The sequence below is a fragment of the Rosa rugosa genome, chromosome 2 (genome assembly GCF_958449725.1).
Source record: "Rosa rugosa chromosome 2, drRosRugo1.1, whole genome shotgun sequence".
NCBI classification, from domain to species: Eukaryota; Viridiplantae; Streptophyta; class Magnoliopsida; order Rosales; family Rosaceae; genus Rosa; species Rosa rugosa.
The window spans coordinates 40,051,167-40,074,657 of record NC_084821.1 but is presented as its reverse complement, the minus strand read 5'-3'; the positions used below and the strand labels follow the sequence as shown (position 1 = coordinate 40,074,657).

The window sequence follows — 23,491 nt, the reverse complement described above, 5'->3', positions numbered from 1 at the left end:
GCCTTTAGGATCACCCTCCAAAAATCATCACGAAGATCCAACGGTCGGATCTTCCTGAATCGTCCTTACTAACATCTTCACAAATTTATACGAAAATCCGACGGACGGATTCTCACGAATCGCCTCCCTAATCACTGTTTTGCATTTATACGAAGATCCAACGGTCAGATCTTCGCCCATGACCACACAAAGACACTGGGACAGTCATAAGATCATCATATCAAAACTACAAGTCCATCTGACGGTCCTAACTTCACATATCACAAATCTAACGATCGAAATCGATCTAAACTTAAAAATTCATAACTTAATCATACGATATTCAAAAATTGCGTATAATATATCCAATGATCGTATTGAAATATAGAATCTGAAAATGTACAGAAACCATATTTTTGATCCCCGGAGGTGGCCGGAAAGGGCCGCCGGAGTTAGGGGCAGAGCCGCCGCCGACCACCGCCAATGGTGTCGGGGCCAGGCTGCTCCTCTTCATCTCAACAAGCCTAACCATTTTCCTAACTAGCATGAAGTCTGAAAACGAAAGGAAGTGGTCGGAAATTACCTAGAACACACGGTTTTGCCGGAAATTTTCCAGAATCCGGTGAGAGCTCCGTTCAACGTAAAAACGTCAACAACTCGCTTCGATCCCTTCATGAAATTTGTTCAGATCCTTAATCTGAGTTCACCAGTCCAAGAATCTTGAAGATTGGTGGCCTAGAACTCGAGATATCGGCGTTGACTCAAAATCGAACTCAAATCGGACCAAGCTTGCCGCCGCCGCTACAGGCCGCGCCGTCGTGCAAGGCTTCCACAGACAGGTGCGCAAGGACCATACGAAGCCAATGGAAGAAATTTGGTGAGGATTGGTGGCCGGAGGAGGAAGATATGGCCAAACGAAAATCGGAGGCGATTTCCGGCGGGGACGAGGGCTGCAGCAGTTTTTTTCTATTTTTGTAAATTCTGAAACTATTTTCGGAAATTTCCGAAAATGGAAGATTTATACTAAATTGGAAACGTTTTCAAAAAATCATAACTAATTCATACGAACTCCGATTTTTGCGTTCCGCATATGCACGTGATCGTATTGACGAGCTCTACAACTTTCATGAAGGAAGTTTTCCCAAATTTTGAACGTATAAAAAGTCAACTTTCGCGAGCCCCTAAATAACGTTCGTTTTCGAAAATTAATCGTTCGAACTAATTCCACAACTTCTCCAAGCCTCATACTTGCTCCCACTATCGTGAAATCATTTCTAAAAATCCACGGAATTTAATTTAGATTTTTCGGGGTATTACAATCCACTCTCCTTAAAGAAATTTCGTCCCGAAATTTAAGCGTAAGTCAATTCCTCTTGATTAAGGTTGACCTAACCATCGAATCTCCATCATTCCCAAAGTTGTAGTAATCTACAAAGCCACAGCCCTTTGTATAAAAATACATTCCTATGGCCACTAAATCCTTTCATCACGATGTAAATTCACAAAACAACTGCTCAACATCACTCCACATCAATTACACAAAATCATCACGTGGATCATTGCACATATAGCTGTTTTCACACAGATCGTCATCCTGTACTGGCATACAAGCACAGTAAACACTCCCACAAAGCGTTTCGCTACTCAATTAGCATCACGGTAAATCTCTATAGTAAAACTTAAGCATGCACTATTCTACACAACAATAGAGATGCATCACTCAAAACAAATCATTCTCAAAAGCACGCCAATAAAACATGTCACCCAGTGATGATGACTTGGGCTTGCTCAATCCTTGGGCTAAGCATTAGGGCTGGCCAATTGGGCCGAAGAAACCAAACCATCCACATTTCGAACCGGCCCGAACCAATTTGGGTTAACATTTGGGCCGAACAATTGGGCTTACTATTTGGGCCTACCAATCGGCCCACCAACTTCCAGCTCGGCTACGGTATGAAATTGTACATACCGTAGGTATACCGTATATACGTATGCATACCGTACAGACCGTATATACGTCCGTATATCAAGCATATACGAGATCCAAAAATATTTGTAAGAGGTAAGGTTCGAACTCCCGACCTCGAACACGAAGGTTTTGCTCCCAACCACTAAAGCAAGAGCTGCCTTCATTAATATATGCTCACGTGTTATATTTATTATGTCATAAGCAACATAAATAAAATAACGGGGGAGGCAAGGTTCGAAACCTTAACCTGCTGCACGAAACCTTTGTCCCCAACCACTGGAGCACAAGCTGTGCTTAATATAATGTGTACAAATGTTATACTTATTATGTCATAAGCGAACATAATAAAAATAAACGAGAGGCAAGGTTCGAACCTCTGACCTCTTGTACAAGAGCTTTGCTCTTCAACCACTAGAGCACCAGCTGCTCTCGTTACTATCCATGCAACTCCTTTTATTTATTCTATAATAAGCGATAGAATAAAAACAAACTGTCGGTACACTCCACGTGCCACGACACGTCTCTTCCGTGATTTACGGAAAGCAGATCACTTTCGGCGAAAGCTGTCTGCCACAGCGTCTCGAGATTCGCTCGGTCCCCTTACACGCTCTCCACGCGCCAACAGCTTTTCCGTGTTTTCGGTTGACTTTAATCTAACGCGTAGATTGAATCTCAGAGATCGTCCATCCAACGGTGGAGTTCTGCTCACCTTGTTCTATAAATAGGTGCATTCTGAGGAAGCGACTGTTCATTCCAAAGGAAAAGAAAATTTCTCTCGAGTTCCAGCCCTTTCTCTCTCAACCCTTCAGCCTTTCTTTCGAAACTCAAATCCTTTCTTCATCAATTTCAATCCTTCTCCTCCCGATCTTCTCTTCCATCTGGTAGATTCAATCTCTTCTTTCCTCTGAACTTTCAGATCTCCAACACCCCTTCATCAACCTTAATCCTTCTAAGGTCAATCTCCCACAAACACTCAACAACTTCGTTCTTCAATTTACACTTCCTCTCAACTCATCACCATGGAACCACGAACTCTGCAACTAATGGAGCTACAAACCCAGCAACAAATCGAGGATGTAGGAAACAACCAAGCAGCCGGGAGTAGTGCCAACACGGATCTCTGGCGAAGCCGTACCAGGTGGATTCCTACTCCAGATCAAATAAGAATCCTCAAGGATCTTTACTACGACAAGGGAGTTAAGTGCCCAACTACAGAGCACATTCACGAGATCTGTCTCCAGCTGAACCAGTATGGACAGGTTGAGGGCAAGAACATTTACTTTTGGTTCCAGAAAGTCAGGGCTCGAGAGAAGCAGATGAAGAGGTGCAATCAGGCTGCTCAAGTGCCCATGGGAACTAGTTCTCCTGGTACTGGTGGATCCATTGATATTAATTTTGGGTCCACTAGTCCTACTGGTGCTGGTGGATCCATCGACATCAATTTTGGGCCAGCTGGTGGATCCATTGACATCAATTTTGGGAAACGTTTTCGGAAATTCTGAAACTATTTTCGGAAATTTCCGAAAATGGAAGATTTATACTAAATTGGAAACGTTTTCAAAAAATCATAACTAATTCATACGAACTCCGCTTTTTGCGTTCCGCATATGCACGTGATCGTATCGACGAGCTCTACAACTTTCATGAAGGAAGTTTTCCCAAATTTTGAACGTATAAAAAGTCAACTTTCGCGACCCCCTAAATAACGTTCGTTTTCGAAAATTAATCGTTCGAACTAATTCCACAACTTCTCCAAGCCTCGTACTTGCTCCCACTATCGTGAAATCATTTCTAAAAATCCACGGAATTTAATTTAGATTTTTCGGGGTATTACAAATCTTGGACCCAAAAAAATTTGATTTACCACCCCCTTATACAACTAAATCTCATTAAACCTGTTGTGTGAAGCAGTTTCAGTGATCACACAACGGAAATTTTTTTTTCGTTGTCTAAAAAGTGTAGTGTGGTAAGGATTTTGGCATAGTGCATTACCGCCCAAAAAGTCGGTATACCAACTTCTCGGTATACCGAGATATCCGGTTGATATCGGTTGGTTGGGCCTCCAACTGAATTTAAGATTGGGCTAGATTTTAGCTCCGGCCCAACTGCAATTTTAATAGCCCAAACGGCCAAACCTGTCCAGCAAATGAAAAACTGTAATAATCATATGAATTTAAAGGCCCAACCATAAGCAAATCTGCAAATGAAAAATAAGCAAAGTTCAAACACTTCATCTCATCATCATTTCAGTTCAACCATAAGCAAATAAAGCAATACATCAACTTCAGTTCATCTCCACTCATCATCACTTCAGTTCAACCATGAGCAAATAAAGCAATACATCAACTTGAGATCATCTCATTATCACTTCATAGTTCATACAAATTCTAATTCAATAACTCATAGTTCACACTTCACACAAATGAATGAAATGATACAATATGTCAATAACTAAGTGGACAATAGTTGAAAACAAACTGTTGAAGGACTCAAAGTTCATCTCATCTTCACTTCATTTTAGCTTGCTGTCCTCCCTCAAAATGGACTCACAGTTTCCAACTTTCTGCAATCACAGTTTAGTTGAAAAGAATAAAATGTTGGCAGTAATTCAGTGAAAACTGAAAAGAATAAAAATGCTGGCAGTTGCTATAAATTCTATCAATGAACCATTTTAGGCAGTTTCTGTGTATATCAGTTAATGAACAAGAGAGCTCATGATGTAGGCTGTTAGGCAACAGTTTGTGTAGAGCTGGTATTGGTCATTGTTCCCTCCACTCCCTGATTAAAAGCATTTTCTGCAAAATAACAAAGATGAGGTTAAAAACAATATCATGATTCATAAAATAAATAATAAGAAAATATGAGTAGCTTACCCCTCTCAAGTTCCTCCAAAGTGTGGTACATTTCAAGGTCATCTTCAGTCGGATCTTTGTAGAAGTTTGGGGGGTCGGATTTTAACCAATCCGAAGTGTAAACAAGGGCTTCCACCATTTTTGGTGTCAATGAAGCTCTAAAAGGATCCACCACTCTTGATCCCAAACTAAATGCATTCTCCGAAGCTACCGTTGAGCAAGGAACAACAAAAACATCCTTTGCTAACTTTGATAGGACTGGATAGGTTAACTCATGCATTAGCCTTCCACCACTTATGAATTTCAAAATTCTTTGCAAGGAGGCTAACATACATATCCGATAAATACTGATCAAGCTCATTTCGTATGCATTGTGACTGCTCTGCCATCCTCTCCCTTGTTATTTGCTTGTTGACTTCATCAAGGTTCTCCAAGTCATCCCCTTCCAATCCTAAATCTTCTTCCACGCACAGTTCAGATTGGTTGCTGCCCTCATTGCCTTTGTATTCATAATACATCTTCAACAATATTTTCTTCAAGTCCCCTTGTATTGAATGAATTGTCTCGTAGCTTGCATTGACTTTTTCCATTGCTACTTTAGCCCATTGCAGCTTGTATCTTGGGTCAAGGACATTAGCTATCATGATTATCTTGTTCACCGCTTTGAAGCTTCCCCAATATTTGTTGAACTTGATCTTCATTGAAGTGGCAACCCTATTCAAAACCGGGTCTTCTGCAATGACAGCCTTGTCAATCTCAGTCTGCAATGTAACCATTTCACAAAATAATATATTCGCAGTAATCTTTTTCCAAGCGCTAAGCTTCACAGTAGCTTCATAAAACTTCTTCAAAAACAAACAAAACGCTTCTGCATTCCTCCAGTCCTCACTAGATAGTGGTCTAACCCTGCTTTTGCCATTTCTGTCAGTTTCGTCGAAATAAGCTTTAAAATTGCTATCTTCTTCAGCCATTCTCCCAAACACAGCTTCATACTTGAGTGCAGCTTCAAGCATAAGGTATGTGTTGTTCCATCTTGTGATTACATCTAATGGAACCTTGGCATTTGCCCTGCATTGTTCCAAAACAGCAAACTCCCTGAACTTGTCAAGACGACTTGATGAACTCTTAACATACTTGGCACAGTTCCATATAGCAGCAATCCCATCTTCTAACTTCTTCAGAACATCCCTAACTATCAAATTTAGAATGTGGCATGCATATCTTAAATGTATAAACTCTTCCTCAAACATCAAAGTCTTGTAACTCTTCAACCTTCTCTTCATGTATGCCACAGCCAAGTCATTAGCACTAGCATTGTCTACTATGATTGTAAACGCTTTGGTGATCTCTCACTACCTCAAACACTGCTCTACTACCCTTCCAATCTCCTCTCCTTTGTGACTAGTAATTGTACAAAAGTTAATGATCCTTTTGTGCAATTTCCATTCACTATCCATGAAGTGGGCAGTTAGTACCAAATAGTTTATATTATGGATCGGTGTCCAGGTGTCGGTGGTAATTGAAATCCGAGTCTCATTTGCCTTCAATTGACTCAACAAAACAGCCTTCTCAAAATTGTACTTATCTAACACACCCTTGGCAAACCTGCTTTCTGTTCATTCCAGGCCATTGAGGTTCTAACTCTTTGCAGAAAGCAATAAATCCCTCTTTCTCTACCTGCCTAAAAGGGAGCTCATCCTTGATAATCATATCGATGCACCTATCATCACACCTCTTCAGGCTATAATTATGGTATGTGGTTCCTCCACTCACATTATCCCTATTCAACTTAGCTTGCTTGGGATCAGGTTCTGCATGTAACGGATGACTAGCACATTTCCTAGTATGTGACCACATTGAGCTTGTCCCATTCTTTTCACTATCACACAACACTCTCTCATTGCAATAATTGCAAGTGCACCAACAAGTATCAATTTGGTCTGAGTTCGGGTGTTTACATCTAGTAAAATGTGCCCAAAGAGGGCTTTTGTTAGCAGGCTCCTTTCTTTTTTGCCCAGCAAAAGCTGCTCCATGGGGTTGTGAGTTGCTAGGATTAGATTCAACATCTGAACCTGAAGCTTGACCTAAAGGTGGGAGTGTTTGACCTAAAGGTGGTTGTCCTAAAGGGGAATGATCTAAGGTTGCAGGACTAGTCACATTGATTGCAGAACTGATCGAATGGCTTGAGCTACTGGTCTGACTCAAGTTACCACTCTGAGTACCCATAGCTGCAAAAAAAAGAAAGAAACAAAACCCATACAAACATCAAACATATATATATATAACAGTAACACAATAAAACAGTTCACTAAAGTTACCAGCATGTATTCTTACATAAACAGAAAAAAAATAACACAATAAAAGTATAACTAAAACATTAAACATGTCTTCTTACATAAAAAAAAAAACACAGCAACAATATAAAACAATTCACTAGCTAATTCTTATAAACAAAAATTCACAGAGCATATAACATATATAACAGTTCAAACCATTTTCATCATATAACATATAACATTTTCATCATCTAACTTTGCAAAGAAACTAACCTCTTGCTCCAAATCGACCAACTGCTCTGCTCCTATGTTGCTCCAGGTCTACACCGCCCTTGATTAGATGATTACTTGAATTGTTGAGATTTGAACAACACCTGAAAAGCGTAAGAAAAACAAACTTAAAATTTAAGAAGAACATAACAATTGAGGGGGCTTGTGGGACATCAATTCAAGTACACATCATTTTATGGATAGTGATTAGTTGAACAACATAAAAGTATTTAATGTTATTGAATTTTGGAATCAGAAGAAAAATAGAAAGAGTGATTAGTTGTTGAAATTTATCCTTATTCTCAAGATGAGATGTATCTATTACACATCTATTACTCATAAATCAAACCTACACTATGCCAACAAACCCATCAGATGATAGACTTGACCCATCGTCTGATATGCAGAAAAACTGTCGTCTATTAAGCTGATATCTGATTGACATTCAGACGACGGTTAAAGCTCGACGTCAGAAGGTAACTCAGACGACAAACACCGAAAATATTTCAGTCATTTGAATGTGCCCAGAGATATGCACAAAATGTAAGTGTATGTAGTTAAATATGATATAGAACGACAGTCAAATGTTGTTGTAGTATAACTTTAGCAACAGACTTTAACACTTGTCTATTGTCTGATCTAATATGAGACAACAATAATGTGTAGACTGAATGTATAAAATTTAGAAGTTTATTTGGGAAATCTGTTGTGTGAACTTTATTCAAACAACATCTACGATGAGTTTTCTATGGATTCTGGTTGTTTCAGACAACAGAATTTTGCTTGAATTCTGTTGTTCGATGTTCAGTTGTTATGCTTTATGTTGTGTGATTTGGTTTACAACCACAGAATTTGACTTCAATATATTGTTCTTTTCTTAATGAAGCAACATACATTCAGAAACTTGGAAACCACAATAATGTACCATACATTCAGAAACTTGGAAACCACAATAATGTACCATACATTCATCAGAACTTGGAAATATAAACCACAATATACCATTCATATAGAAACTGGAAATTGCTTTGTACCATATATTCATCAAAAACCTGGAAACCACTAACAACATATCCATTGATAAACACTGCAAAAATTGTACTACCACTTCAATCAGCCACCAAGTGACCAAACTACATCAATTGTTCCAAATTTTCAACAAAGTAAAATCAATCCAGCCTGAAATTGACTACTCTGCTAGGGTTAAAATGATCGATAATAGTAGCAAAAGCCGTTCATTTAGTAAGGAAAAAAACCCTCCACGCTCAAGGTCAAGTGCCTTCTTACCTCTCTGAGAGTGGGGCGAGACAAGTTATGTGTTTGTTGCTTTGTAATCTCCATCATCCTTCCTCATGTAAACCCATGTCCAAACCATTATTGAAGAATACATGACTGCTTCTTTTAAGGATAGTAGCAATTGTGTATCCCAGAGCCATTAGTCCACCAAGAAAACGCACACTGACCTCAAAAGTTATTATTGGTGATATAACAAATGGATCGATTATCTGTCACCCACTCCTGAAATATGCAGCACACTGTCTAATCATGTACATGAAAATACATTGACTTTTGGCTATATAACTCTCTTATCATTTAAGGCTGAGGCTATATATAATTTTGACCTCAATAAGTCCTTCACAACATATCTCATCTCACACAAAATACAGAAACTAAACTTTGAAAGGCAAACCTCAAACATGACTATATTTCCCATCTTTATCCCGCATCCTAAGATATGATTGGCAAGATTCTGGATCTTCACCAGGTGGTAGAAGGTATGTGTCATAGGTCTCCTCCTTGGCTTATGTATGCTCCTCAGTAAAGACTGCCTTTATTTGATCCACTGACAAGGGCTTCACTGACTACAATATATATGGTGCACTAAATTTTCAGTGAAGATGCAGGTGTAACAACTTCCGGTTAGCAATCAACACCAACACAAGCACATTTACTAAAAGGAATGGAGATTAACCTTTAAAATGTAAGTGGGACTTAGAAATCCAGTAAATGGATTGAACTTGTTGATAATTTCTATATGAGCAGTTTGAAGATCTGGCTCGATAAAGGCCTTGTACATTGGGTATACCTGTACATGGGGAAGAAGTTTAGAGCTTCTGGAAAAACAAAAATTTGTCAAGTGCTTATTGGTAACAAGGGAAGCAGAGAATTTCATGTCATCTTCAATTACAAGGTACACGGACAATGATTAGAGAGAGTAGTTTTACTTTTTAGGCCAATATTGTAATCGTTCCTACAAAGTAATTAGCTCATAACCAACTAAACCATCCAGTGATAGAATGCAAATCTTACATAGTTCACTACCTGCTTCAATATGCTTATATACTATGACCATGTATATGTTCTCTAACTCTTCGTAAATACAAGTTTATGTAGTATGGCATCCAAACTCCTAGCATGAAAAAATAGCAAATTGCACAAAGACCAAAGCAAGATTCCACACCTGTTACATAGATGATCGATTTTGAGAAAGGAACAAAACTTATATTGCCTTCCTCCACATCCACCACTCCACCTTTTATTTGCACCAACAACATGCATAAAAATTTATACGAGCTTCATAAGACAAAGTTAAAATAAATTAAAATAGCTTCAGAGTCATCTAGTCTATAGATAATAACTGAAATTATCCATATGAATTAAAAGTTATCGCACAAAATCGTAACATTCTTATTTCACAAAGGAAGTAGGATGAGATAACAAATGAAAATCCAAAACTAAACTCCAAAAACAAAATTTCAAAGTAGAAGCCAAACTTTCCAATATCCAACCCCACAAAGTTCAAGTCATAAAAACAAACCATTCACACTCCTAAGCACCAATCTTGGTTCCTAGAATCCCATTGCCTATTGTAACTACCAAGTCACATGGAACTACATTTTCGGATTTTCCACTTCTTCAGGTCAAGTGGCTGTCTCATTGTTCAATTAATATACTCTCCTCACACGCTCCATGCTTATGTGACAAAAGATTGCAACTTTTCAAACAGTAGAGTAGAAAATACTTCTTTCTTACCATTTGAACTTACCTCAAAGTCAGTCACTTTTGAACTATTATCCACATGAGATAAAATCATAGTACTTATCCAGAATCAAAGAAAGGAACACAACCCAGAAACCAATGCAAGCAATTACAGATTTCATCGTTAACTATAGAGAAAAAAAGCAATTATCGTTACCCTCCGCTCTTCTCTTGTTGAATGAAATGGACTCAGTTTTATCCTCCATTGCTTTGTCTCGGTGTCTGAGAGTGCTTTGCTTCTGGGTCCAAAATCGGAGCAACTTCTAACCTCAGCTAAAGAATGGTCAAGGACTGGAGATTAAGCGGCTATGGTTCAGATCCAGAAAGAAAAGAAACAAAGCAATAAGAAACCAATCCATAATACCATGAAAGATAGATACCAGGACAGTGATTGGCATCGAAAGCCGTATCAGTGAAGGCTCCATCCGGGTCATCAATAGCTACAGATTGCCCAACTTTAATGCCCACAAACAAAGATTCATCAAGCTGCAAAATCCCAATTAAAGATTGAAACTTTAACCCAAAAAATGAAATGGGCTATTGTAAAAACATGTAAAGTATCAAAATTGAAAGACAAACCTTGAGGTAGTGTTGAAGGACGGTTTTGGTGAGATGGGTAGAGTAAATCGGGTAAGAAAAGTGGGAGGAGATCCTAGTGGAGTGGTCTTTGTGGGCGTGAGTTAAGAAATGGTGCCTCTTTCTCTTTGAAGAAGGACTCCATGTATCAACTGAAAAGGGGAGCCCTTTGGGCATTTCGATCGACATGTTTGGCTGTCTTGCTCTGTAGAATGAATCTGGGTAGGAAATGAAATTTGGGTTTGAGAGAGAAAGCTGAGTGTATGTGTCTTGAGTTGGGGCTGCTGGTTTCTTCTGTGCCTAAGGGAGAGGGAGATGGATAGGGTTTCTGCGGAAGAGAAAAGTTTTCAAAAGGTTAAATTTGTCGGGAAAGATAAATAGCTTTAAAATTTGGCATATATCCCTTCACGTTGTGCCCAAAAATAAAAAACAACTACGAAAAAATCCAAAGCGAATTTATCTCCTTTGACAAAACGGCAGATATATGTTGTCTAAACACAAAAAAAAAAAAAATACAGTTACGACAGGAATTGAAATCAATTTATCTCCTTTGTCGAGACGACAGATAATTGTTGTTTGAAAACAAACTTAATTCTCAAAACTAACTTTGTATGGTATGTTGCTATATTCAGACCACAGTTTTTACATTATCTGTCGTTCAAATATATCAGACGACAGAAACCAACTTGTATGTCGTCTGATAAGGTTATTGGCATAGTGCTACCACAATTGCTGCAAATCAAATCTACAGAGAATTATCAATTATGCATAATACGAATTAATGAATTATACCTTCAATTGTGCAGTCACTTTGCCTTCGTCTCCCTCAAAGTCTCAAAGAGTCAAACACTCAAACAGTCCTCTGTCCTCCTGTTCCTCCAAGCACAGAAGGGAAACTATGAAAACCCAGAACATATTGGTAAAGAAAGAGCAACAAATCACAGGTTCAGAACTCACAGATACCACTTGAGATTAACGGCAACAGAGACCCATTCCACTTGAGATTAATGGCAGCAAGATGCAAAACAACAAAAGCATTAGAGTCTTAGAGATTACTCAATTTAGAACATGAATCGAATGAATCCACTTGCTTCTAGCTAAAATTGAAATAAAAATTAACCAAAGGGAAAATTCACCGGCCGTAGGACACTAGGACATGAATCTCTTATCTCTGGGTTCGATTCTTGGATAGTTCGAACTTCGAACTTCAAAGGACTGAAGGAGAGGTCGAGATGCGGAGACTCGAAGAGGGTTCGAGTCAGAGAGAGAGAGCTCGATCTGAATCACATTTTACCCCCTTTAGTTTAGGGTTTGGAAAGTTTAAAATCAAACGGTTATAATTTAATATGAAATAAAACTAATAATAATCAACGGTTCAGATCGATAAATATAAAATATATTTAAATAAATAAATAATATATACAATATACGGTTCAGTACGATATACCATATATGTCTAAAAATCAGTACCAATACTGTACCAATATCTCTCTCTCGGTTCGGTACTACCGTACCAAACTTTCGGTTACCGATATGGTCGGCTACCAACTTTTCCGGTTCGGCTCGGACTCGGTTGGTTGGTTTGTCTCGGCTGAAAATGCCAGCCCTACCTCCTAGATTCCATTCGGCAGTACCCTCCGATGCGTCATATGGTCGGCAGTCCCCTTCAGATGGCATGAGATGATTAGTCGGCAGCACCCTCTAGTTATCGAACGTTTTACACTGAAAGATCGATTTTAAAGAAGGGGATTTAGAATATTTTCTTAAATTGTGCTACATGCCGGATTTAAAGAAGAAGATATTGGGAAAGCATTCATTTAGTTTATTTTTAGTAAATTGCTTTAGTTTCATCCACTCACTCTAACGGTTTTCAATGCTTTTCCCTGGGCCCTTCGGTTTTCAACTGCCCAGATTTCAGATTTGCCGAGGTCGTGCATTCAGGAAATCGAGGCATAGGATCCACCACTTCCGTTTTGACTGTAGGTAATTATTACTTAACTTACCTATGTAAGATATCAGCTTAATTTTCATAGACTTGCTTTGATAACCAAAGTTAAGCTGGAGGATGTTTAACTACTTGGAATTTAGATGTTGTGGTTTTGCTGAATTGAATTACTATCCGGAATGTAAATTATACCTGGAATGTAAATATTTGGAATGTATATATGGTTGTGAGATTAGTTTAAGTTTCATGTCCAAGTTTTGTAAATTTGGGTAGTCCATTTTAAGGGAAATTTTGCCGAATTTTTGGTAAAATTTTACCCTAATTGGACCCTACAGACCCAATTCGGATTTCAGGGTGAAATCTGATTCGGATTCTGTCATTACCCTTCATTCTTTTAATAGAGACTGGTGGGTAACCTGTTACTCGGAACAAGCTCAACTTAGACAAAAGGATGATAATTACAACCATTATGTTCTTCTTTGGACTTTCTGAAAATTCAGAATCTAAAATCGTGCCTCACAAATCATTTATTTATTCTAGTAATTGGAAACACAACTCAAAAGCATACAATTGTAGACATAGAAATATTCAAAAGGCCATTATAATATCATAATGCACCACATGATGAACCGCAACAAATGGTCAAATATTACAATACTTCTTTCACAATCTCCTCATAAAACAAAGTAAATTACCACAGAACAAGTACCTAAACATGGTGGAACAATATCCGAAATATAATAGTGAAGAAGTTAGATTCTAACTTTGGGTACAAGGACAGTGTCCCTTACCCAGTAGAACCTCTACTTAAATTAGAAGTTGAATGCACATCCTAGCCCCTTAAGGTGGTATCTGAAAGTCAAAACATTGAAGTTAGATGAGCTATGTAAGAATGAGCTATGTGTCCTAATAAAATCAGTTGAGATGATAAGACAATTATTACTTACATTATCCATTTCGTCAGTAACATCAACACGAATGCTACATTTTCGAAAAGCCTCATGAAGGCAAGGAATAAAATCTGGCCACGTCTTGGTCAATTCCACTTCAATTTGTAGGTATGATAGGTTGCCCTACAAAAAAAAAAAAAACCCCTTTAGGCTAAGCACTTTTTATCATAAACAAAAACAAAATAAAATAAAATCATAAAATACCTGGTGTTGATGAAGATTGCGACCATATCGAAGGAAAGATAGCGGCTCATTGTTATACGCAGTGATATTTAGATGAACAGGTGGAGATAATGCTGCTCGAAATGGAGAATTTTGTGGATATGCTGTTTCAATGTTGTGTTTCCACAAAACCTCCGAGTGTTGAAAGCTGGCAGCCCATCTCATACTCACCTTCTTGAGCCGAATACTATTCTGAACTGACTTGAACTTAGTCTCAAGGTTAGTTCGATTTGTGCCGGACAAGAATTCAACCTTTTTGGCAGCAATACTCCTATAATCTAAACGGATCTCTATCTTGTAGAGTGATGGGTGCTTAGGGAGTTGGCGGCAAAATCTACATGAAAAAGTAATTATTCTTTAATTATTTGATTCAAATAACTAAATTGAATTAAAAGTAAATTAAAGACTTACTCATCATCAGACATGTTCTGCTCCAAGAGGTAAAAGAACCAGAGTAGTTCCTTGGGGATATTATTTGCATTTCCAAGAAGATTCTTGATCATAGTCACAAACTGAAGCATGGGATGTGTACTGCAGTTTCGTGTGATCATGGAGATCTTTGCGACCCCTTCAACAAAAAAAGTTTCATCCTCAGTAATCTTGGCATTCCCTCCTAAACTCTGAGCTTGAATCACACCAGCAAGTATTCCTCTACAAACAATAGAAATCTAAGTTAGTTTCTTCTCTTGAACAAAGAAATAGAAAGTGCCCAAATTATAAATGTAATTACCTCATTGCTGCTCCTAAACCATCAGAGGGGAGAACAGCATCATTTACCGCTTTTCTAACCAGTGTTTTCCTTGAACACCACTGTCTCATCGATTTTGTTACCTTCTCAGTGATAATTATCAAAGCACCATCATTCTTTCTTTTTGAAGCTCCAATGATCGATAGCATGTTCTTCCGGACACTTCCGAGGCAAGTGTTGTGCCAAAAAGTGGCATTCCCATCATTGCACCGAAAAGAAAATATAGTGGTAGCCCGAAATATCCGATTTTGCAAAACCTGATCTCGAACTCTTGCTAATCCATTCTTGCAAAGAAACCCATTCTGAATGCTGTTAGGTTCTACATCAACAACATAACTGTACTCAAACGAATCTCCCATGCTCTACAACAACAACAAAAAAAAACAAGAGTTTAAGCCCAACATGAACAACTTTTGACAAGCAGAAGCTATATATAACAAAAAAGGGTTTGGCCTAGCTTTTGGATTTGAGATATGGACAGCACTTTAAGCAATGAAACTTTGGTACAGAAAGCAGAGGAACAAATTAAATAAATAAACCCAGATTCAAGCCAAGCACAGACTCAAACTAGCAAGCCAGCAACACAAAGTAAACCAGATCTTCAAACAGTAGTTTTATTTTTCAACAACACAGAACAAAAGGAAAAGAAGAAAAAGTTCCCTTCTAGCCATTGGAAAATAGTGCAGAGTTATAGACTTTATAGTATTGAAAATTTGGCTTAGAAAGAAGAGGAACAGAATAAATAAATTAAATCAAAACTAGCAACCTAGCAACACAAAGTAATTGAGATGACAACAAGTTTGCCATTAATGATCTAATACAGTGGGAAATATTTGAAACTATTCCTGTTGAGTGTTGACTAGAGTTTTCTCTTGTTTTTTTTTTTTTTTTTTTATAATTTTTTTAATTTGAGAATTCATATATAGCACATTTTCTGCATTTATGGCATATGCCAAGAAAAAAATGAAAAATTGAAATGCATTCAGGCATGATTTTGCAAGGAGGAATACGATTTTGACTACAACAAGTATTTGAAATCTAGATCTATATGGGAAATGGATTAGTAAACATTCCTTTCCTTCAAATCGATTCAGGGATACCAACCGATCTGTCATTGTTAGCCTCACTAGTACATCACACCAAAACCCTCCCAAGTTCAAATGGACTAGTAAACACTCCTTCCGGTTTATCTAAAGGAAAAGCTAGCCAAAACCCTCTCAAGTTCAAGGGAAAATTTTAAAAAAAAAAAAAAAATCTCTGAAAATCCTATAGGAAAGGAATTGACTACGGTTGATTTGAGATAAAGAAGATCGACAAGAAGGAACTCAACAAGGCGGTGAAAAAGATGTCTGTGGTGGGTGTTGAGGCTTCCCAAGGTGAAGAACACTAAGCTTGTACGTAGTTGTCGACATTGTTAATGGGAAGAGAAAGGGCAAGGCTGCTGTGTTCAAGATTGATAACAAATTCAAATACGAGTGCAAGTTGAAGGTTCCTACGAAATCGGGTGGTGAAAATTCAGAAGTACCCAAGTGTGATAAAAAGGATTAGCTAATCCAATTAATATTTTGCTCATCAACACTCGATTGATTAGCTAATTTAGTTACCATGTATTATCTATATAGGCTTTTCATTTTTATTTTTTTATATTTGTTCCTTTATTTATTTATTTTTCCAAATAAGAAGGAAGCAATTTTTTCAACAAGTATGGTTCAGAAGAGAAACAGAACAAATTAATCAAACCCAATCTAGCAAGCCAGCAACACAAAGTACTTGAGACAATATGACTAAAGATAATGAGGCAAAGAAATCTGCAGAAGGAAGATTTAACCAAGTTAAAATGAGGAAATTAAAAACGCAGAAGGACAATAACTTACCTAGGTTGTTGAAGATGACTTGGAGAGTGGATTAAATTTGAGCCATGATAGATACAGTGAGTGGATTGCTTTTCTTCTCTCTATTCTTGATCTGAGTTAGAATTGAAATGTGTGAAATGAGTGGGGTATCAGGGTTTTACGGCGGTGGGGAGAGATACACAGAGAGAGAAGAGAGAGAGAGAGGCGCAATAGTACCATCTTCTCAGTGCCACTCCATTGTCTTTGTCTTTGGCATGCATTTCTGTTTATTCTATCTTTTCATTTTTTGTTAGCTCTTTCAAACCGATGACATGGCATCTATTGGAGGATTTGGAGCTCAATTGGCAAACCATAGCTAAGCTCCACCAAATTAGTTAATAAGTACGTACTTAAGTGAATCCTAGGTTTGCTACGTACTTATAACTAATTAACTACTTTGTAAAAAGTGTTAGGTTAAGTAAACCCTCCAATAGCTCCCTAACTCACTGTGATTTCTAGCTAAGAGTAAGTGCAAACTAGTCGATGATTATAGAACTGTAATATAAATAACACTTATCTATCAGACCAATTGCTAGAAAATCATGAGCTTATATCTATCTATTATATTAAGCAAATTCTCTTCAAGATGGTTAAAATTTTAGAAGTCCTGTGATATCTTTAATTTATCAATTATTTCTGGTTTTCTTCATTACGTTTTTTTACTACTTGTATCTGTTATACCCTTAAGTTGATAGCAAAATGGCCGGACTATATATATATGTTTTTTTTTTTTTCCTGATAAGAATAGGTTGACATCGGATCTTTGAATCATACTTGCACCTTTATCCATGGTTTAATGCTTTGAATAGTATAGTCTCCTAGAACGTGAGAGAAGAAAATATAAGTATTCGATTTCTATGGTCGGTGACGACAAGTTGTTTGACAGGTCCCTTTCGTTTATATTTTGCTTAAGAAATTGTTATGTACACAAATACACATAAACCCTAAAGAAGGCATCCACGTTATTTATTTAATTGTGGGTTCGAGTCCCCTTGATCGTGGTTCATCAAAACGGCAAGGTGTTACCAGAACCCAGAGAGGGCATCTTCGCTTAACCCAGGAGGAGGCCAGCTTTTGGCATTTAGGCAAAAGAGAGTTACAATACGACCGTTTGAACAGCTAGCTCTAGCATTTTCTGTCTCCTTTGTCCTTATTCCTGAGCCACTGCTTTTAAGTTTGACCACGTATCAACAAACTTTAAGCAGCCTACGTCAATTAACCAGTAATACTTTCTGTTTTCAGGGTTCAGTTAGAAAATATTATAACCAGTTTGGTAAAGATTGTAAACTAATTAATGAGATGTCAACCTAGTTGAAAAAAAAAAAATTGACATGTCAACTGTTTACATTTGCATAATATCTAATTAATGTCAATAATAATAGAAGCTCCTCTACATAAACCCCAGAACAAACATGCTTGCTCGATCATGTGGCTTCTGTATATAAACCCGAGAACTTCTTCAATATATAATAGGTTAAAGAAACTAAACTATATATAGAACAAGTTTGTACAGTGGTCCATTGATCGACACTCGTTAATCTTTTGCAGGCCAACATATTAAAAAATGACAACAAAAATAGATATGGATGAGGACCCTCTCACTCTCTAGCAGGTTTTGAGGCCCGAGGACAAAAAGGCCTAGGCAACAAGCCAACAAGCAATAACTGTACGGACGAGCTGCAATAAACCCTACCGAAATGTGATTTTGGAATAGACAGGGGATCTAGGTCGAAAAAAGATTTTGGTTTAATATCATGGACTTTGCTAGTCCCAAGTCCCAACGACGAATTGTGGGGTCATCATGTGTAGATTCTGATCAATGTAGCAATTTAAAAAACGAGTGCACTCTTGGCGCTTCGGAATCCATAATATACAATGAATTAGCATTAATCCAAAAATAATTGATCAACAATGGCATGTGTACGTACGTACATATACGCGATCAGGCAACCTTCAAGTCTTTAACATATATTATTAAATAATCGAATAGTTATCTAGTCAAATTTAACAACACTATGGGATCCTACTAGACCATTTATTAAATCTGCTGCTTGTATGTAATTTTGCGGATTCAAATTTGCTCACCACGAATACTTTGGTTGTGATACCACCACTCAATACAAAACTATCATGTGTTATAAAACACAATTATAGTTAATCATGATGTTTTATTAAAAAGTTATATTTTAAGTATTCAATTAATTTTATATGACGTGACAAGTTTTAATAGAGTGGTGATATCACCACAAAATAAAAGTGGTGAGCAAATTTGAATCCACTTTTGCTCAAGCTGCAAAGGATTTGAATGACAATGGGGTTCTCTTCTATCTCTAGTTAGCTAGCTTAATGTTAAATTGAATGAGGAAACAATCCAAATTCACAAGAACATAAACACATACTGTATATGCAATCAATACAGCATGAACTAATCAACATGGTTTCAGGCCTACCTTCTTTTGTGTTGAGAGCCATTGCAGCAATAGTCGAGCAAGCAGCAAACACCAATTGATCTTCTCCTCAACTCTAGATTCAAGCACCTTTCTATGGGGCAGGACTTAAGACTTTGTTATAGAGAGAGCAGGGACCAACATACCTTATTTATATTGGCTAATGATTGTAAGAGTCCTCCCATAAAAAAGTTTCTTAGAAACCAAGTCACCTCAATAAGAAACCTAATGAATCACTAATTCACAGATTACATTGTAATCCAACTAATGGAATCCTAACCTATGAGCTTATATAATTAACTCAATAGGTCTCTAGGTATTGTAATTCACATACATCTCCTATTAACAAACAAAATTCTAATCCAACTTGTATACTGCATTATAGATGATGATAGGTCCACATTTATTCTGACATTCTCCCACTTGGACCATCATTGTCTATACAAAAACTGAATCAAAACAATTTCGATTCAAAAATAGCTGAAGTGTGCACTGAGATATAAGTATACCTTTTATCCAAGGTTCGAAAAATCGCTAGGCGCTAGTCGGGCGGTGGGCTGGGGAGGAGCGCCTAGGCGGTTTTGTATTTTTTAATTTTAATTTTATTTTTATAGCTTTTATTTATGTAATTAAAAATATATAAACATATTTAAGACTCAAAAGAGTAATAAAATTGGACCTAAAATATTTAAATTTTAAAAGAATTCTAAATTATGGACCATTAAAAGAATCCTAATAACAAACCATTAACTAGCACTAGCAGACCTCTAATTATGGGTCTTTTAGCTGATGATCTTTTTGTTTCTCCGTAGCCCAATAATCAAGTTGGCATTATTTGAGCTGGATACATGGCCGTTGTTATGAACTCTTCTAAGGGCCAATTTTGTCTATTTAACTCAAAATTCCAAGGGAAACCCTGAGCTATATAAACGAATGCTTCTTCTTCTCCGTCAGTTTTCCCCCACACACACACCCCTCCAGATTTTGGGTTTCAGCCGCAGCCAAACACGAAATGGTAACTCTCTCTCTCTCTCGACCTCTCTCTCTCTCTCTCTCTCAATTTCTAGCTTGATCATAAACATGCATAGATTTGTAACTGTGTTGTTGAAATCTGAATAGGGAAAAGGAACTAGTAGCTTTGGCAAGCGCTGCAACAAGACCCACACTCTCTGTTTCCGATGCGGACGCCGGAGCTTCCATCTCCAGAAGTCTCGCTGCTCCGCCTGTGTTTACCCCGCTACTCACCTCAGAAATTCTTCAAATGGGTTTAGGTTTCGCTGATGTCGAGTTTAGGTTTGGGAAAGGGAAAAAAAAAAAAAAAAAAAAGGAGGAAACCGTCCAGGCGGCCGCCTAAATCATATCCACCTAAGGCTTCCGATTTGCCATTACTCGCCTCGGTCTGCTGCCGCCCAGCGCCTAGGCGGCATGGGCGGCCGTTTTTTAGAACACTGCTTTTATCCATTCAATTCTGTCAAAATGTAGAACCATTGCAGAATCAAGAAATAGCCATGTTCAAATGAGCATACTTGTTCTAGATCACAAAACAATAACATCTGCAATCCACATGAATTCAAAACCAATGTGATACAGTCAAACAACATTATATATCAAAATGCAGTTGTCATTTGACAGTAGTCCAACCTAAATATTTTGAAAATCAAAATCCCAATGCAAACATAATTTTCTTTACACTCAGTGAATCATTGTTTGCTTCTTATTGAATATATGCATATATAACAATCCACTTGAAAGCGACTCTGCCATTCTGATTGTTGCACTCAATAGTTCGGAGAAGAATTTCTCGGAGGTAAGTCGGATTTTAGATGATTGTAAAGATTATTTTAATGCTTTTCAATCAGTTAGAATTCATCATATTTACCGTGAAGCAAATGGTGTTGCTGATAGACTTGCACATCTTACTAGTTTGTTTGCTATTGATGATGTTTGGTTAGATGAAACTTCTGCTATTATTCAGGATGTTCTCTATGAGGATTATTGTAAGTGTTTTCCTGTAGCACGGAGTTCATGTTTTATGTCCCCTCGTTGCAAAATCATACTATTAATATAATAAATGGAACCGGGCGTGGGGCTGAGCCTCCTAGCTAGGCTGAGTTTCAAACCCCTTAAAAAAAAAAAAAACAATCCACTTGATAAAACAAAAAAGCTAACAAAAAAAAAAACAGAAACAATAAATTTATCAAAATAAATAAAGTTGTTAGACCATGAGCTAAAAATACCTCATTTTATTAAATCAAAACATGAAGTACAAATATTTATGCTACATAACCAAAAATAGAAAATAAGAACTGAATCAAAATAAAACTAAACTAAAAATAATTTTCTCAAACATTTTGCTCCTACTGAACTTTAGCATCATTAAAGCTTGACAGAATTCCCATATTCTTGGAGTGTTCCTTAAACGCTACCACTGACAATGCTTTTGTGAATGGATCAGCAAGCTGATCACCAGTCTTGATGCTAGAGATTTCAACTTCACCATCTTTAACTCTCTTTCTGATACTGTAGAATTTCAAATCTATATGCTTAGAGTTATTTGATCGATCTTTTACTATTCTTATTGAAAAATACAGTAGCTTCATTATCACAAAACACTTTCAAACTTTCATTAACAAGATCACCCAACACTTTGGTTTCCAAAATGAAACTTTTAATCCACAATCCTTCACACACGCCTTTATATATTGCTATCACTTCTGCCTGCATTGTGGAAGTAGCTATTAATGATTGTTTCATTGTTTTCCAAGCTACTGTAGCACCTTCAAGCATATAGACATAGCCACAGGTTGACTTCATGGATGTAGGATAATTTCCAGCAAAGTCAGAATCTGGAAAACCAACTAATTCAAGCTTTGTCACACTTTTATACACAAGCATATGGTTTTTGGTCATCTGCAGGTACCTTGAAACCTTCTTACCAGCAATCCAATGCTCATTTCTAGGATTTGACTGAAACCTAGATAGCATTCCAACTGCAAATTGGACAAATCTGGCCTTGTACGGACTTGTGCATACATCAAACTCCCCACTAGTCTAGCGTATGATATTGAATCCATTTCAGTTTTCTCAATATCAGTTTTAGGACTCTGATTCTTGGTTAATTCATCTCCCTTAGGCATTGAAACTCACTATTAGCACAGGTTTTCATTCCAAATCTTTTCAGAATTTTTGAAATGTAACTATGCTGAGATAATCCCAACAGTCCCTATTTTCTATCTCTCTTGATCTCAATTTATAGTACATATGATGCTTCTCCTAGGTCTTTCATGTCAAAATTTCTTGACAGGAAAGGTTTAGTGTCTTTCAGCAATTTTACATTGCTGCTAGGAAGAAAAATTTCATCTACATACAGGATAAGAAATATAAAATTGTTTCCAACTACTTTAACATAAACACACTCATCAACAAGATTTTCTGTAAAATCCAAAAGATGAAACCACTGAGTCAAATTTCTTATACCACTGCCTACTAGCATGTTTGAGTCTATAAATAGATTTCTTACTTTCACAGATCACATTTTCTTTTCCTGCTTCAATAAAACCTTCAGGTTGTGCCATGAAGATTTCTTCCTCAAGCTCCCCATTTAGAAAGGTTGTTTTTAGATCCATTTGATGTCATTCCATATCATAATGAGCTACTAGCGCCATTATGAAACTGAATGAATCCTTAGTTGAAACAGGTGAGAAAGTTTCTGTAAAGTCTATTCCCTCATTTTGTGTGAATCCCTTAGCAACTAGTCTAGCTTTATGTCTTCCTATGTTTCCACTTACATCTCTCTTGGTTTTGAAAACTCACTTGCAGCCAATTGGTTTATGATTTTCTTTTGGCTTTACAAGCTGCCATACTCCATTCTTGTACATAGAGTCAAGCTCTGCAATCATAGCTTGAGTCCATGTATCAGATTCTTTACTTTTAGTTGCTTGTTTAACGGTGGTGGGATCATTGTCATCTGACAATGTAGACTCAACTTCATTCAAGTACACTTCATAAATATCATCTTCCCCTCCAAACCTTGGTTTTCTCACTCTATGTGATCTTTTAGGTTCCACAACTTGGTTTTGATTTTGTGGTGGCTCGGGTTGAGGTTCAGACTGTGGTTCAGGTTGAGGTTCCTACATTAGCCCTTGCTTTAAGTCTAGTTCAGCCATTGCAGAATCATGTTCTCAGCCTCTAAAATATTATCTACTACATTTTGATCTTCAACTTGATTTTGTTTTGGACTGATCCTGTGCTTAATAAATTATTCTGAGTGTTTGGCATTACTGCTATACTATCCTCATTCTCTACAATTTCTTCAAAACTGAAAAC

At 37.3% G+C, this 23,491-nt stretch overlaps 2 protein-coding genes across 8 annotated transcripts; both read right to left on the bottom strand.

Annotated features, from left to right (window-relative positions):
* Positions 1-4,286: 4,286 nt before the first annotated feature.
* LOC133733634 (zinc finger BED domain-containing protein RICESLEEPER 1-like) lies at positions 4,287-11,328 on the bottom strand. 7 transcript variants are annotated; one of them, XM_062161282.1, is made up of 11 exons: positions 10,965-11,328; positions 10,766-10,871; positions 10,543-10,676; positions 9,808-9,920; positions 9,319-9,432; positions 9,037-9,208; positions 8,634-8,864; positions 7,350-7,450; positions 4,822-7,028; positions 4,616-4,743; positions 4,287-4,511 (listed from the first exon to the last, which is right to left on the bottom strand). In XM_062161282.1, the coding sequence occupies exon 9, from the start codon at positions 6,081-6,083 to the stop codon at positions 5,073-5,075; it is 1,011 nt and encodes a 336-aa protein (XP_062017266.1). In that variant the 5' UTR covers positions 6,084-7,028; positions 7,350-7,450; positions 8,634-8,864; positions 9,037-9,208; positions 9,319-9,432; positions 9,808-9,920; positions 10,543-10,676; positions 10,766-10,871; positions 10,965-11,328; the 3' UTR covers positions 4,287-4,511; positions 4,616-4,743; positions 4,822-5,072. The 7 variants fall into 7 exon arrangements, with proteins under 7 accessions (XP_062017266.1, XP_062017268.1, XP_062017270.1 ...); XM_062161284.1 differs by having other exon boundaries at positions 4,287-4,743; positions 10,543-10,658; positions 10,750-10,871; XM_062161286.1 differs by having other exon boundaries at positions 4,287-4,743; positions 9,808-9,879; positions 10,543-10,658; positions 10,750-10,871.
* A 2,163-nt stretch (positions 11,329-13,491) lies between these two features.
* Positions 13,492-22,791, bottom strand: LOC133730736 (uncharacterized). The gene is made up of 8 exons (XM_062158272.1): positions 22,686-22,791; positions 22,534-22,597; positions 21,755-22,139; positions 14,809-15,188; positions 14,490-14,729; positions 14,061-14,412; positions 13,854-13,979; positions 13,492-13,758 (listed from the first exon to the last, which is right to left on the bottom strand). The coding sequence occupies exons 1-8, from the start codon at positions 22,789-22,791 to the stop codon at positions 13,747-13,749; spliced, it is 1,665 nt and encodes a 554-aa protein (XP_062014256.1). The 3' UTR covers positions 13,492-13,746.
* Positions 22,792-23,491: the final 700 nt, after the last annotated feature.

Coding starts and splice junctions, on each gene's coding strand:
- LOC133733634 (XM_062161284.1), bottom strand. CDS start 6,083: ATGAAGAGAAGGTTGAAGAGTTACAAGACTTTGATGTTTGAGGAAGAG.
- LOC133730736 (XM_062158272.1), bottom strand. CDS start 22,791: ATGGATCTAAAAACAACCTTTCTAAATGGGGAGCTTGAGGAAGAAATC. Junction 14,730..14,808: donor GGTTTAGGAGCAGCAATGAG/GTAATTACATTT, acceptor TATTGTTTGTAG/AGGAATACTTGCTGGTGTGA. Junction 14,413..14,489: donor CAGAACATGTCTGATGATGA/GTAAGTCTTTAA, acceptor TTTTTCATGTAG/ATTTTGCCGCCAACTCCCTA.